The sequence below is a fragment of the Notolepis coatsorum genome, assembly GCF_963971535.1.
Source record: "Notolepis coatsorum genome assembly, chromosome: 17".
Lineage (NCBI taxonomy): Eukaryota > Metazoa > Chordata > Actinopteri > Aulopiformes > Paralepididae > Notolepis > Notolepis coatsorum.
The window spans coordinates 36,834,666-36,850,791 of NC_140181.1; the positions used below are offsets into that span (position 1 = coordinate 36,834,666).

Below are 16,126 nucleotides of genomic sequence, written 5' to 3' on the forward strand. Positions count from 1 at the left end.
TGTTGGAATTGAAGGCGGTCCTTCTGGTCCTCAAGCAGTTCGGCCACCTGGTGGTGGGCGAGCACGTGTTGGTCAGGACGGACAACACGACGACAGCATCGTATATCAACAGACAGGGAGGAGTACGCTCCATCCGTCTGCACCGGGCGGCGGTCGAGCTCTGGCTATGGGCATCTCTCAATCTGCGCAGCCTGAGGGCGCTCCACATCCCTGGCGCGTCTATATTAAAGCCAGCCCAAGAGTGCTTCCGCATTCGCCTGATTGGCCCCGGTAACGCAATGCAATGCGCATTTTCTTTTTTGCCACTCACTCCCGGAAATGGAATACATATTATCCAAACGAGGACCAGATTCACTCATAACGCCATAACGTTATTTCACGAGCCCAGCTGTCAGAAACTGTACATTGTAACGTTAACACAGCCCAGCTGTCAACTGTACTTTGTAACGTTATGTTATTTCAGGTATTCATAACGTTATTTCGCGCGACTGTACATTGTAACGTTAACACAGCCCAGCTGTCAACTGTACTTTGTAACGTTATGTTATTTCAGGTATTCATAACGTTATTTCGTGCGACTGTACATTGTAACGTTAACACAGCCCAGCTGTCAACTGTACTGAGAAAATGCGCATTGCATTGCGTTACCGGGGCCAATCAGGCGAATGCGGAGGCACTCTTGGGCTGGCTTTAATATAGACGCATCCCTGGCAAGGAGAATGTGGGCGCAGATGTGATGTCGCGGGGCGGTCCTCATCCCGACGAGTGGGGACTACGTCCAGACATAGTCAGACAGGTCTGGGACCGCTTCGGGGAGGCCACGGTGGATCTGTTTGCGAGCAGACAGTCCCACCAGTGCCCCTTGTGGTTCTCGGTCAGTCTGTACGCGTTCCCCCCCATACACCTGATAGCTCAGCTGTTGGAACGGGTACGTCGGGAGTGCAGGACTTTGATCCTGATCGCGCCGGACCGGGGCATGGCTGTGTGGTTCCAGGTCCTGATCCAGCTCTTGGTAGCCCCGCTGTGGCCTGTTCCATGGTCGCCGCGGGCCCTCTCTCAGGCACACGGATCGCATTGAAGGTTTTGCTGCTGAGAGGGTGAGGCTGGAGGGAATGGGTCTTAACTCTACTGTGGTCGACACCATCCGGAACGCGCGCGCTCCGTCCACTATCGCGGTTTACGTGGGTGTGCTTTTCCAGAGTGGTGTAAGGTTGGGGGCCTGGATCCGGTGTCCTGCTTCCTGGACACTGTTCTTTCCTTCCTCCAGTCTATCCGCCGCAGCTATATCCTCTTGTCATGTGGGTTTTGGGGGCAGTACGATGTTCAGCCACCCTCTTGTGAAACGTTTCCTGCTTGGCGCTCGGTGTCTCAAGTCTGTGGAACGTTCTCTGTCTCCGAGTTGGGACCTCCAACTGGTCCTGGGCCGGTTGTCGGAGGCCCCGTTTGAGCCTCTTGAGCAAGCGCCATTGGAGCAGCTGTCTTTTAAGACTGCGTTCCTTTTGGCCATCACCTCCGCTAAGTGCGTGGGTGAGCTGTGTGCTCTCTCGGTGCGGCCTGAGTGTCTGTCTATTCGGGCCAATATCGGTGCGATTCTGAGGCCTAATCCAGTCTTCGTGCCAAAGAATATCCGGAGCTCTTTTCGCTCCAGGGATATTGTGGTTCAGGCATTTCATCCGCCTCCTCATGCTAGTGAGTTGGAGGCGGGCCTTCACCTGTCATGTCCTGTCCGTGCACTGGGGGTTTACCTCAGTCGGACGCAGGATCTCAGGGCTTCCGATCAACTGTTTGTTTGTTTGTTTGTTACGGTGGCCCTCGTGCGGGTGAAGCGCTGTCCAAGCAGCGCCTGTCACATTGGTTGTGCGAGGGCATTGCCCTTTGCTACACATTGGCTGGACAGGTCCCCCCCCGGGGGCGTCAGGGCGCTCTCGACTCGTGGAGTGGCGGCCTCTGCCGCCCTGTTAGGGGGGGCCTCGGTCGAGGACATCTGTGCTGTGGCCTCCTGGTCCTCCCCGGGTGCCTTCGTTAAGTTTTACCTCGTGGACATGACTGGGGGTTCTGTCTCCCAGGCGGTTCTGAGGTCTGGGACCTCTCCTGCGTCCCACCATTTGGTGGGCTAACAGGGGTGTGTGGGTGTGTGCCACGGGGTGCTGTGTCACACGTGGTCCCGCCTGTGCTGTGCATTTTCAGGGGTGTCTGGTTCCCCCTTTTTTTCGCACTTTGGTGGAGTTGACTGCCTCCCCCCCCGTTAGGACGGGTGGGTGGACGGGACTCCCCTCCTCCCTGGCTGGGGCTTACGGGCCCTTAGGGGGTACACTTGTCGGGCCACGTGTCTGCTCTGCCCCATATCTCATAATGGCGAAGAGCGAGACGCGATTGCCAGTATGATAATATACTCTCGCTCTTAGCGCCCTGAGGTCCCTTGGATGGGTTTTCCGTGTTGGAAATCTTTCGGAGGAAGGTGGAATGTGACCATGTCCGGCGTCATATAGTGGGACGCAGTGGCGTGGCCTGGTCACCTGCATGTGAGTGTATTTGTTTGTTTCGTGAGCACATTATGTGCTAGGAGATAAGAGTTATCGCATAATGGCGAAGAGCGAGACGCTCAGCCAGTATTCATATAACTAGGTTATAGGATAACCTTTCGTTACAACCACAACCAGGACCTACAGGTTAGTTACAACCAGGACCTACGGGTTAGTTACAACCACAACCAGGACCTACAGGTTAGTTACAACCAGGACCTACGGGTTAGTTACAACCACAACCAGGACCTACAGGTTAGTTACAACCACAACCAGGACCTACAGGTTAGTTACAACCAGGACCTACGGGTTAGTTACAACCAGGACCTACAGGTTAGTTACAACCACAACCAGGACCTACAGGTTAGTTACAACCAGGACCTACAGTTTAAAACCACAACCAGGACCTACAGTTTAAAACCACAACCAGGACCTACAGGTTAAAACCACAACCAGGACCTACAGTTTAAAACCACAACCAGGACCTACAGGTTAAAACCACAACCAGGACCTACAGTTTAAAACCACAACCAGGACCTACAGGTTAAAACCACAACCAGGACCTACAGGTTAGTTACAACCACAACCACAACCAAGACCTACAGGGCCGTTATAACCACTAGCTAACTAGTCCTACAGGTTAGTTACAGTCACTAGTTAACTAGTCCTACAGGTAATTTAGAATCACTAGTTAACTAGTATTACAGGTCAGTTAACACCACTAGTTAACTAGGCATACAGGTTAGTTACAACCACTAGTTAACTAGTCCTACAACTCAGTTAGAATCACTAGCTAACTAGTCATACAGGTAATTTAGAATCACTAGTGAAAAGCATGCTAATCATCTAGTCAAGCATGTTTAAAGATTGGGCTGATTATTAACATTTAGTTATGTTCAGTTATGTTAGCTCTCCTCTTTGTTGAAGTAGTGTTCAGTTATGTTAGCTCTCCTCTTTGTTGAAGTAGTGTTCAGTTATGTTAGCTCTCCTCTTTGTTGAAGTAGTGTTCAGTTATGTTAGCTCTCCTCTTTGTTGAAGTAGTGTTCAGTTATGTTAGCTCTACTCTTTGTTGAAGTAGTGTTCAGTTATCTTAGCTCTACTCTTTGTTGAAGTATATAACGTGTCTGGCTGTGTGACGTCAACTTGTCACCATGAAATAACCGCACCAGGATAGCTTAGCAAGTAGCTAATCAGACGGGACACCCATGTCTTATTAAAATATTAAATATAAAATCAGGCCTATGACCATGACGGCATTCATTCAATGTACATAATCAATCATTTTCACAGACACTAGCCACATCGTTACTAGAGAACTAGATAAGTTAACGCTGCTGCCGGATGACAGGTGGACAGGAAGTGAAGTGGAGTAGTGTTTAGTTATGTTAGCACTCATCTTTGCTGGTACAGGGTTTTGACTCTGGACATGTGTGTTTTAATTGTGTGGTGCCAGAAGAAAGGATCTTCTCTCATTGTAGCTGCTTTTTTTTTTTCAGACGTGGACTGATACTGAATTGTGTAAAGGGATTGGACAGTATAGCCGATGACATAATGATATATAAAATGTTTTTATGTAACTATGGCTAGCTAGCTAGCTGGCTAACTGACTGACTCACTGAACAAATGGTTCTTAATGTTTTTCTGCTTGGGAAGCAACAGAGAAATATATCCTCTCACTACCCTTTCTTGTTTCTCTCTAACTCCAGAACTTCCTGCGCCGTCAGAACAATAAAACCAACTATAACTTGGTGTGTGAGACGCTCCAGTTCCTGGACATCATGTGTGGCAGTACGACCGGAGGGCTGGGCCTACTGGGTCTTTACATCAACGAGTCCAACGTCCACCTCATCACTCAGACCCTGGAGACACTCACTGAGTACTGCCAAGGACCATGCCAGGAGAACCAGGTAGACTAACCAAACATAATACTGTCAAGGACCATGCCAGGAGAACCAGGTAGACTAACCAAACATAGTACTGCCAAGGACCATGCCAGGAGAACCAGGTAGACTAACCAAACATAGTACTGCCAAGGACCATGCCAGGAGAACCAGGTAGACTAACCAAACATAGTACTGCCAAGGACCATGCCAGGAGAACCAGGTAGACTAACCAAACATAGTACTGCCAAGGACCATGCCAGGAGAACCAGGTAGACTAACCAAACATAGTACTGCCAAGGACCATGCCAGGAGAACCAGGTAGACTAACCAAACATAGTACTGCCAAGGACCATGCCAGGAGAACCAGGTAGACTAACCAAACATAGTACTGCCAAGGACCATGCCAGGAGAACCAGGTAGACTAACCAAACATAGTACTGTCAGGACCATGCCAGGAGAACCAGGTAGACTAACCAAACATAGTACTGTCAAGGACCATGCCAGGAGAACCAGGTAGACTAACCAAACATAGTACTGCCAAGGACCATGCCAGGAGAACCAGGTAGACTAACCAAACATAGTACTGTCAGGGACCATGCCAGGAGAACCAGGTAGACTAACCAAACATAGTACTGTCAGGACCATGCCAGGAGAACCAGGTACCAGGTACCAAGGACTATTGATGTGGAGGGATCATAAATTGATCGATAACAACTGTGTGTATTTGTGTGTGTGTGTGTGTGTGTGTGTGCATGTGTGTGTGTGTGTGCGTGGGTGTGCTCGTGTGTGCGCGCGCGTGTGTGTGTGTTCCAGACGTGCATCGTGACCCATGAGTCCAATGGTATTGACATCATCACAGCTCTGATCCTCAATGACAAATGACATCAGCCCTCTGTGTCGCTACAGCATGGAGATGGTACTACAGCTAAAGGTATTAAATAAACAAGCCCATATACTTTAATACACTATACTACACTATACTATACTATAATACTATACTATACTATAATAATATACTATACTATACTATAATACTATACTATAATACTATACTATAATACTCAAGGTTCAAGGTTCTTTATTATTTGACATGCAAAAATACAGAATACTTTCACATGGAATGCTTTTTTCTGTTATGTGTCCTATGAGGATCATAGAACGCTTGGATCATACACATACAGCTCATTACAGTAATATTCCACAATTATTACAGTTTAGATAGTAATAATGGTACAGAGCATAAAAACACCTACATGCGCTTTGATGACGCATGTAGGGCTAGCCTTGAGACAAACATATCCATATTCACCACCGCAAACAGACTGGCAGCCGGCCTAGGCGGCGCCATTTACGGGAGGAGGGGGGGTGGGATGGGGTTGTTACAGGGTTGAAGGGGGGTGGGAGCAGGGACCGAAACTAAAGCCCGCCGCCCGCCAGGGGCGGTCTGTTTTTACCTTTGGCGCATGACACTTAGAGGGCTGCCCGCCGTGTGGCGTGTAGACGTGCAGTTCATAAGCAGGCCCCTAAAAATATTTGTATGCGAACGGTAAAAATCAATTACGCGCACGCTGTGCGAATACAGATTATAGCCTCTCTCGTCTTTTTTTTCCTCCGCTGCGAGATCGTTAAAAAACTACAAGTCCCACATTGCACTCAAGCCAACGGTCCAATCACAGTAGAGTGAAGTGACTGGTTTCATGGGAAATAAAGCAAATGACCAATCGGAAGCTCTCATTTTTCTTGTTTACTTCCTGAAACTCCGCGATCAGGGCTCTCGTTTTCCGAGACACCAACTTATTATAGTCTCTCTTACCAATAGCAATAGATTTTAGAACACCTAGATTTATCGATAGCAATAGTAATATAACGTTAATGCAACAAAACGAATGCCTTGCTTTGTTAATCATAACGTTGATGCAGTAGCGTATGTCGGTGTGTTGGCTGTAACGGACATGACAATAACATAACGTGTACACATTAAAATTGCGATAATCTATTCTAACATTTTCAAATCGATGCAGTTGAATTTCCCCCTTAGGATCGATGCATTGTTACACCCCTACACCAAAGTCACTGGCCCACTGTGTATCTGTGTGTATAATAACTTGGCTAGCGTTATCAACAGCAGAGATGGGCAATGGGTCCAGCTGCAGCACCGGAGTGCAAGCGATGTGATGTAATTGGCAGACTCGACTGTCAATCAATGGTCTACCTGACACGCAAACTCAAACAATGTTTCTGTACTGGAGGTGTGATTGATTGATTGATTGAAAACTTTATTAACAGATTGCAGAATGGGTACAATACAGTACAGCTCAATACACACAATTGTTAAGGGGATGCAGACCAGAGAAAGACTTTCGTCTTGTTTACATCAGGGTCCCCCATTTCAATTAATCAGGAAAGTGTACAGTAGGAAAGTGTACAGTATTTCAATAGGCAACCCTGAAAGGATTATTTTTCTAGAAGAGCAACACAGCCAAAACAGACAGTGGAGCTGTTTGCAGATAGCAAGCATTTTGACTTATTGCGTGGTGGCGATGTCTCGCAGATAATATAACTACAAGTATGATTATATAATATATATTTTATTTAAAAAAAAATTGTATATATAAAATATATATTGGCAGGTAAGAAATATGCTTGGCGGGTAGACTCTTCCCATCTACCCGCCACTGGCCGGTGAGTCAAAAAGTTAATTTCGCTCCCTGGGTGGGAGTGATCCCTCACCCGAGGCAGCCGTCATGCAGCGCCAGAGGATGGGACCGGGGGGGGGGGGGGGGGGGGGGGGAGTGCACGAGCCAGTTCTGGTGGGGGAGGTGAGGTGTTGGGTAAAGGAACGCCGTGTCTCCTGTTCTCCTATACTATAATATACTATAATACTATACTATTAGGGATGTCCGATATTATCGGCCGATATTGGCATTCAAATGTGATATCGGAAAATATCTGTATCGTTTTTTTTTTTACATTTCTATAACCTTTATTTACCCAGGCAAGCAAGTAAGAACAAATTCTGATTTTATTTATTGTCAAAAGTATGCATAATGTTGTGTTAATTCCACAACAAGAGATATGTAATGGTAATTACCTGAAATTATTCCAATTTGGGGGGGGGGGGGGGGACCCTGCATATATCGGTATCGGTTGATCTTGGTATCGGAAATTAAGAGTTGGACAATATCGGTATATCGGTATCCGTAAAAAAGCCAATATCGAGCATCCCTATATACTATACTATAATACTATACTATAATACTATACTATAATACTATACTATACTATAATACTATACTATTATACTATAATACTATACTATAATACTATACTATACTCTAATACTATAATACTATACTATAATACTATACTATAATACTATACTATAATATACTATAATACTATACAATACTATAATACTATACTATACTATAATACTATACTATAATACTATACTATAATATACTATACTATAATACTATACTATAATACTATACTATAATACTATACTATAATACTATAATACTATACTATACTACAATACTATACTATAATACTATACTATAATACTATACTCTACCTATAGTATACTACATTATACAATGCTTACACTGCACTGTTGCACTCTGTGTTCGTCAGGACAACGCCTCCAAGCTGCTATTGGCTCTGATGGAGAGTCGTCATGATAGTGAGAATGCAGAGAGAATCCTGTTGAACCTCCGTCCTAGAGAACTGGTATCTATCTATCTATCTATCTATCTATCTATCTATCTATCTATCTATCTATCTATCTATCTATCTATCTATCTATCTATCTATCTATCTATCTATCTATCTATCTATCTATCTATCTATCTATCTATCTATCTATCTATCTATCTATCTATCTATCTATCTATCTATCTACTACCTACCTACCTACCTACCTACCTACCTACCTACCTACCTACCTACCTACCTACCTATCTATCTATCTATCTATCTATCTATCTATCTATCTATCTATCTATCTATCTATCTCTCTCTCTCTATTCGTCCCTCCCTCCATCCATCATTCTCTCATTCTTTCTCTCCTGTGTCTGTGTGTATGTGTACGTGTGTGTGTGTGTGCGCAGGTGGAGGTGATAAAGAAGGCCTACCAGCAGGAGGCTGAGTGTGACGGGGGGGAGGTGTCTCCCAGGGAGGTGGGACATAACATCTACATCCTGGCACTTCAGGTAGAAACGGTGCTCTACCATTGGCTCAACGATAGAGGCCTTTCACAGAACGTTTGTAATGCCTAATTTGTCCTTCATCTTGGAAGAAACAAGGGTTGCTATGTGTTGATAATATGAGAAATATATCAACAATTACATTTGATTAGATTAGTACAGTACAGTATACATAAAGTGCAATAGTAATATACAATGTACAGGTGATTAAACTGGGTATAACATAACATATACATGAGTACTACTGAGTGATAGTGCTAATCAGATGTATGTACAGTACAGAGTTGTAGTATTAATAATAATATGTACAGTGATACAAGTATAAACTACAGGAGTGCACATGGCAGTAAGTCATACTGGCCAGCAGCGTAACTAGTAAGAGTAGGTAAGGGATATGTACAAATATATACAGGTATGTAAAAAGGATTATATGCAGGTATGTACAGACAAATGTGTGTGTATATATAGATATATATATATATATATATATATATATATAGATAGATAGATAGATAGATAGATAGATAGATAGATAGATAGATAGATAGATAGATAGATAGATAGATAGATAGATAGATAGATAGATAGATACAGCATTATTGTACATGCTATCATACAGAGTTTATTGTTGTTTATTGTTTAAAAGGATCCCCATTAGCTGTCACCTAAGTGGCGAGCTAGTCTTCCTGGGGTCCACACAGAAAGACAACACAAAACACAGAACATAACAACATGAGATACATATGACAATCACAATTAACAATGATAATCTACATTGTAGACATCATTATCAACATCAGAATATTTTGCTCACATATTTAAGTAGTGCATTCTCAGGTGGTATTTGAAAGACACTTTACTATTCAATTTACTTATGTTCAGTGGGCAGTTATTCCAATGAGTGATGGCACGATAAACAACAGTCCTCTTTAAAGCATTTGATTTTGGACGTGGTAACATAATCTGTCCATCATCAGCTGACCTAGTAAAATAAGAATGAACAGGTAACAGGTATATGCAGGTGTATTGTATAATATAATAATGAAGGTGTCTTACTACTAGCTCTTGTAAACAAGTCACAGGAGAACAGTAATGCTTCTCAAGTGTTTTACCTGCTCTACTGCTGCACAGAAACGAGGCGTTTTCTTTCAAAGGTTCAGTCCAGGCAGCCATATTGGAAGACAAGACAACTACACAAACAGTCTGTGCAATTTAGCTGTTGTGAAGGAGTGGTTGTTTATATGTTATTCTGTTTGCTTGTTTGTTTGTTTGTCCAGCTGGCCAGACACAACAAGAATCTGCTGCACCTCCTCAAGCCTCCTAAGAGGTGCAAGGAGGAGGGGGAGGAGGGCATCTCCTCTATGGTACCTCCCTCCAATACTTTTACTCAGTTATATTTCTATTCAATATTAATCTACTTTATTTAAAGTGCTATAGATAAAAATGTTTATGTAGAGTAATAATACAACCACAGCTTTTAGAAAGGTGAAGAATAAAAGTATTGTTTTTTTATTGATTCATTCATCTATCATTTTAAATGTTTTTGCGGGTACAAATGTAATGTTGTTTACATGTTGCAGGTATGTAAACCCCTCCCTACTTCCCATTTCCCCACGTGGAACTGCAGAAGGATAATCATGCTCTCTTTGATTTTCTCTCTCCCTCTAGTTGAATCTGAATAATCGGCCTCTGTCTCAGATGTTGAAGTCGTCAGTTCCAGCTGCTGTGGTAGAACAAGACCCACTGGAATACTACGACCAAAAGACTGCTCAGATAGAGGTAATACTACTAGGACTACAACCCAAAGTCTATTCAGATAGAGGTAATAACAATGTTACACCCCCAAGTTGTTGTCACTCAGTGGAAGGGCGCAACATAAGGCAACAGACATGATGGGTGAGGGTGTAGCGCAGTGGTCGGCAATAGGCGGCCCGCGGGCCGAAATTGGCCCGCCAGCAATAATATCTGGCCTGTCAGATTATTTTGAAAGAATTATTTTTATTTAAAAAAGGTTTATATATATCAGACCAACTAGGCTAGGCTATATGTTAGCTATAATGTCCAATGTCCTGTCTCTCTATCTCTCCTCCTTCATCTCTCTCACTCTTTTTCTGTTTCTCTATTTTCTCCCCTACTCTCTCTTTCGCTCTCTCTATCTCTCTCTCTTTCTCTATCTCTCTTTCTCTATCAGATAGTACGTGAAGATCGTAGTATGGAACAGATTGTGTTTCCTGTCCATCCCATCTGTGAGTTCCTGACAGAGGAGTCAAAGTTCCGCGTCTTCAACACCACCGAGCAAGACGAGCAGGGGTCAAAGGTCACACACTTCTTTGACCAGACCTCGTTCCTCCACGGAGAGATGGAGTGGCAGAAGAAACTACGGAGTGAGAGAAACAGAGATACACTTTATGATACACACATACACACACACACATGCACACACACACACAGTCATACACTACAGTATGTGTCTGAAACCTCCCGCAGTACGGAGGTTCAGTATGTAAACCCTGCAGTACAGTCTTTTCAGCATGGAGGTTGGAGGCATTACTTCACTGACCTACAGCCAAAATAATTATGGAAGCAGCCAATTTAAACCCCCATGCTGACAATACGCCTTTCAAGTGTAGTAGATTAACTGTTTACTATTGTCTGTTCATCACAAGTGATGTACCACCCAACCAAGATAGATGCTGCATACTGCTACTGTTGACGCTAATAACATGCAATGTGATTTTTATTATTATTATGACACAGGGTGGGACACAAATGTAACTTGCCTACTGCACAGTAGGAGCTGCTGTTTGACCTACTGGGTGTGGGTAGTAGGGTTAGTAGCTTGTGTCTGATTGTGTAGGTACTGGGGGTAGTAGGGTTAGTAGCTTGTGTCTGATTGTGTAGGTACTGGGGGTAGTAGGGTTAGTAGCTTGTGTCTGATTGTGTATGTAGTAGGTACTGATGTTAGTAGGGTTAGTAGCTTCTGTCTGATTGTGTGGTATTGAGGGAATCCTGACACAGCATTTGTGTGAACACTGACTCAATGGATTAGCAATTATGGTAGATATACACAGAAATAGTCTACTGATACAGCTACTGTACACCATTGCAATCAGGAGACCCCAAGGGCCTCATTCCTCTAAATTGTCTTTTAACATTAATATAATAATATAAACATTATGTCGTTTAACACTACATTTAAACCACAGACACATAAGTACACTTTTCTTTACATTATTTGGATCCACATTATTGGATCCATATATTAATAATATTGATAGTAAATGATGCTGTGTTAATATTGTGTGTATTGTGTAGGCATACCGGTGCTGTTTTGGTTCTCTAGAAGGATGACTCTGTGGGGTTCCATCTCCTTCAACCTGGCTGTCTTCATCAACCTCATCATCGCCTTCTTCTACCCATATGCCTCTGGACAAGGTATTTATACTACTATTGCTACTACCACTACTACTATTACTACTACTACTACTAGTATTAATACTACTACTACTACTACAGTACTACTACTACTACTACTACTACTACTATTTATCATACTCCTAAATTATCATACTCCTCTCTTCTCCTTGTCCCCCTCCTCCTCTCCTCTACTTTCCTCCTCTCCTCAACCTCATCCACTCTCCTGTCCTCTCCTCTCCTCTCTCTAGGAGCGATAGATGACTCCATGCTGTTGATGTTGTTCTGGATCATGGCTGGTCTGTCCGTCTTGGGTTTTTTCTCTCAGAGATATGGCCTCAGACCTCTCAGCATGGCTCTCATACTGCGATCCATCTACCACCTGGGCATCGGAAATACACTCATACTGCTGGGAACACTCAATGTAAGAAAAACGACACTAGAACTTCCTGTAATCAGTTGACATGCTATAATCCATTATAATCGAACATGGCCGCATTGGCCACATTGAAATCTTAATATGTGATAGCGCACCCATCGCCTTTAGTTTAAAAACTCAAAAGTCCCAAATGGAAAGAATAATCAGATTTTACATGATTGTAGTCGAGACTTGGGGCAACATTTGGATGCAGACACCTTGTCTCCTATTTAAGGGGAGTAGCCATTTGAATGAATAACGCCAACGCCATTTTGACAGGCATTTCTCCAACCAACCAATCATAAATTGACAAACGCCATTGTGTGCGCACAGGGGTTGGCTACAATTTGAGTGGTTCTTTGTTCTACCAATTGAAAGTATAATCCGGGACTTTGGCTTTTTGTGAGGGAAGTGACCAAAAATGTAAGGAGCCAAAACTGCATTCTGAATAGCATTGTGGGTGGAGCTCCTGTTTGATTACATTTCGGCAGAACATTTGACCTTCCTACATTGACACAAAAGAGGTGTGTGTGTGTGTGTGTGTGTGTGTGTGTGTGTGTGTGTGTGTGTGTGTGTGTGTGTGTGTGTGTGTGTGTGTGTGTGTGTGTGTGTGTGTGTGTGTGTGTGTGTGTGTGTGTGTGTGTGTGTGTGTGTGTGTGTGTGTGTGTGTGTGTGTGTGTGTGTGTGTGTGTGTCTGCAGCTCATCAACAAGGTGGTGTTTGTGGTGAGCTTCGTAGGGAACAATGGGACCTTCATCATGGGGTATAAAGCCATGGTGATGGACGTAGAGTTCCTCTACCACCTGGCCTACGTTCTCACCTCGACCCTGGGGCTCTGTGTCCACGAGCTCTTCTACAGTATACTGGTACAGTATCTATTTACAGTCTCTCTCTCTCTCTCTCTCTCAGCTCGTCTCTCTCTCTCTTCTCTCTCTCTCTCTCTCTCTCTCTCTCTCTCTCTCTCTCTCTCTCTCTCTCTCTCTCTCTCTCTCTCTCTCTCTCTCTCTCTCTCTCTCTCTCTCTCTATATATATATATATATATATATATATATATATATATATATATATATATATATATATATATATATATATATATATATATATATATATATATATAAATATATACACAGTATAGTGTGTGTGTGCGCGCGCGAGTGTGTGTTCTATGGTGGTGGAGCCCAATACAAACTGGAGGCTGTTTCCCTGACATCTGGACCTTTTCTGGAACACCATGATCTTGGTCTTTTTCATGTTGACTGTCAAGGCCCAGGTCTGTCAGAACGGTTGCAGCTGATCTAGAAGCTGCTGTAGTTCCTCCTTGGAGTTAGACGGCAGCACCCGGTCATCGGCATACATGATACATTTGATCTCTGTGTTGTTGAGGGTGAGGCCAGGGCCCCGTTCCCCGTACCTGGTTCAACTAAGTCGATCAAGATGTCATTATCCAGATTCAGTTAACCCGATGTTTGAAGCCGGGATTTTCCTGTTCCTCGAAGGTGGATTCAGTCTCGTTAACTCAAGCCAGACTTGAGACCCAGGATAAGTGCGCGCGCGGCCGCTCCAGTTGAAAAGCCAGCACGTATCGATAGCAGAGATCCTGATTCTCTAGCAGCATTGATTGATTAATTGATTTAAAACTTTATTAACATATTGCAGTACGGCTCATCGCCTCGCCGACAAGTTAAATGCGTTATCTATAGGCTAATTTTAAGTCCCTCATTACCTCAATCAATCAGATTATATTTCTTTAAACTTGCCTGCTGGATTGAATAATCAAATCTTGCTAGCGAAAATAATTAGTTAAGCTGTTATACAGAATAACGATACGGCTCTCTTCCCATTGATTGATGTATGGTCGATCTTTTACTTATCTCCACTGTGGTGTAACAGGTTGTTCTTTTGACTTTCACGCAGACGACCGGGGTTCGAAACCCAGTCTTTTCCTTCTTTTTGCGATGTAGGAATAATTCAATTTGGTGCACGTTGAGAGCTATATAAAGAATGACATCCTCAATGCATGTAGATTTATAATATTTTAACTTAAAACCAGGCTACTTTGGCGTATAATCATTAATATTATATTCCAAAAAATTATATTGGAAACACGGGGTTTCGAACACCGGTCGCTGGGTTGCCAGGCTTGAGCACTACCGCTGCGCCACTGTGCCAGATGGGATAAATTCATTTTTATACATTAATGAACGAGAGACCCGTGTTTAGACCCGTGTTTATTTTGAATGAAGTTTTATCTCTTCATCCTCATTCATTAATGTGACGTCAACGGCTCATTCAATTTCTCAAATCCGTCAAACAGCGCATCTCATCAGACATCTTAATCCCAGTTACAATTAAAATAACCACATAATGTGTACATCGCACCGAGCGAGCGCCACGGTATATATAACGTGCATTATTTAGGACAAAGTGAATTTAGTATCAGCATTTTGGGTCTATTTTACATTTCAAAAGCCCCCTCTGGAAGAATGGAGCACAAAAACGTAATTCAGAATGGTATAACGCAGATCCTAGACTGTGGGAATAATTTCAGGAAACGCGCTGTCACTTTCTTTGCGGGGGCGTGGCTGTGCTTCATCCGGCTAACTTGAACTTAAACCCTGCTTTCGACCAGGCTCAAACTTTTGGATCTGTTGTCATGGTGATTTGGACAATCCAGGTACGGGGAACCGGAAAGTCCGGCTTAAGTCAGACTTAACCGAAAGTTATCCGGCTAACTCAGTTATCCAGGTACGGGGAACGGGGCCCAGGAGCTGATGCGTTCTCCAATATGTTTGCCAATTAATTTATATAAATATTAAATAGTGTTGGACCAAGACTGTTGCCTTGCATCACTCCTCGACTTTGGGGGAAGAAATCTGTTATTTTCTTGTAAATTTTGACTGCACATTTATTGTTATCGTTTTAAATGACATCATAGGTTTTCCCTCCCACTCCACTTTCTAATAATTTGAATAGAAGGCCCTCATGCCTAATTTAATCAAAGGCCTTTTCAAAATCTACAAAGCCGGAAAAAATATTTGATTTGTTTTGATTTACATATTTTTCTATGAGGGTGTGGAGGGTGTAAATGTGGTCAGTGGTTCGATGGTTCTGTAGAAATCCAATTTGGCTTTTACTCAGGATGTTGTGATCACTGAGAAAATTATGTATTATTATCTATTCGTTCTCTCTCTTCCTCTCTCTCTCTCTCTCTTTCTCTCTCTCTCCAGCTGTTTGATTTGATCTACCGTGAGGAGACGTTATTTAACGTGATAAAGAGTGTGACTCGTAACGGTCGTTCCATCTTGCTGACAGCGCTGTTGGCTCTCATCCTGGTGTACTTGTTCTCCATTGTTGGGTTCCTCTGTCTGAAGGACGACTTCATTATGGAGGTCGACCCCCTGCCACAGATAGCTGCAGGTAAAACTCCTTAAACCACTAGCATTAACCCTCAGTCTCTTAACCCTTTACCTTAACGCTAGCCCTAACCCTTAGTCTTAAAGCCTTAACCCCTAACCTTAAACCCCTAGCAGTAACCCCTAACCTTAACCTCTTAACGTGCACTGGGTCTTATACGACCCGTTTTGCACTCACGGCACTTTGGCCTCGTTTAAGGCGATTCAATGCTTTATGCCAATGAACCAATACATTGCCTGAAAGCTAAGATTGTCACCGTTCGATTGA

General features: G+C 43.4%; 2 protein-coding genes across 2 annotated transcripts in view; both read left to right on the forward strand.

The window, feature by feature from the left end:
- itpr3 (inositol 1,4,5-trisphosphate receptor, type 3) overlaps positions 1-5,287 on the forward strand; it is a gene marked incomplete at its 3' end in the record, with an annotated part of 178,829 nt that extends 173,542 nt beyond the window's left edge. The window contains exons 46-47 of the mRNA XM_084333416.1: positions 4,229-4,429; positions 5,219-5,287. Coding sequence (XP_084189542.1) covers positions 4,229-4,429; positions 5,219-5,287 — 270 coding nt within the window. The remainder of the gene's footprint in view (positions 1-4,228; positions 4,430-5,218) is intronic.
- A 7-nt stretch (positions 5,288-5,294) lies between these two features.
- Positions 5,295-16,126, forward strand: part of LOC311244008 (inositol 1,4,5-trisphosphate-gated calcium channel ITPR3-like) — a 122,329-nt gene continuing 111,497 nt past the window's right edge. Inside the window, exons 1-10 of the mRNA XM_084333417.1 lie at positions 5,295-5,336; positions 8,042-8,137; positions 8,518-8,619; positions 9,891-9,977; positions 10,282-10,392; positions 10,805-10,997; positions 11,929-12,048; positions 12,279-12,451; positions 13,146-13,310; positions 15,673-15,858. Of these exons, the coding sequence (XP_084189543.1) occupies positions 5,313-5,336; positions 8,042-8,137; positions 8,518-8,619; positions 9,891-9,977; positions 10,282-10,392; positions 10,805-10,997; positions 11,929-12,048; positions 12,279-12,451; positions 13,146-13,310; positions 15,673-15,858 (1,257 nt within the window). The 5' untranslated portion in view covers positions 5,295-5,312. The remainder of the gene's footprint in view (positions 5,337-8,041; positions 8,138-8,517; positions 8,620-9,890; positions 9,978-10,281; positions 10,393-10,804; positions 10,998-11,928; positions 12,049-12,278; positions 12,452-13,145; positions 13,311-15,672; positions 15,859-16,126) is intronic.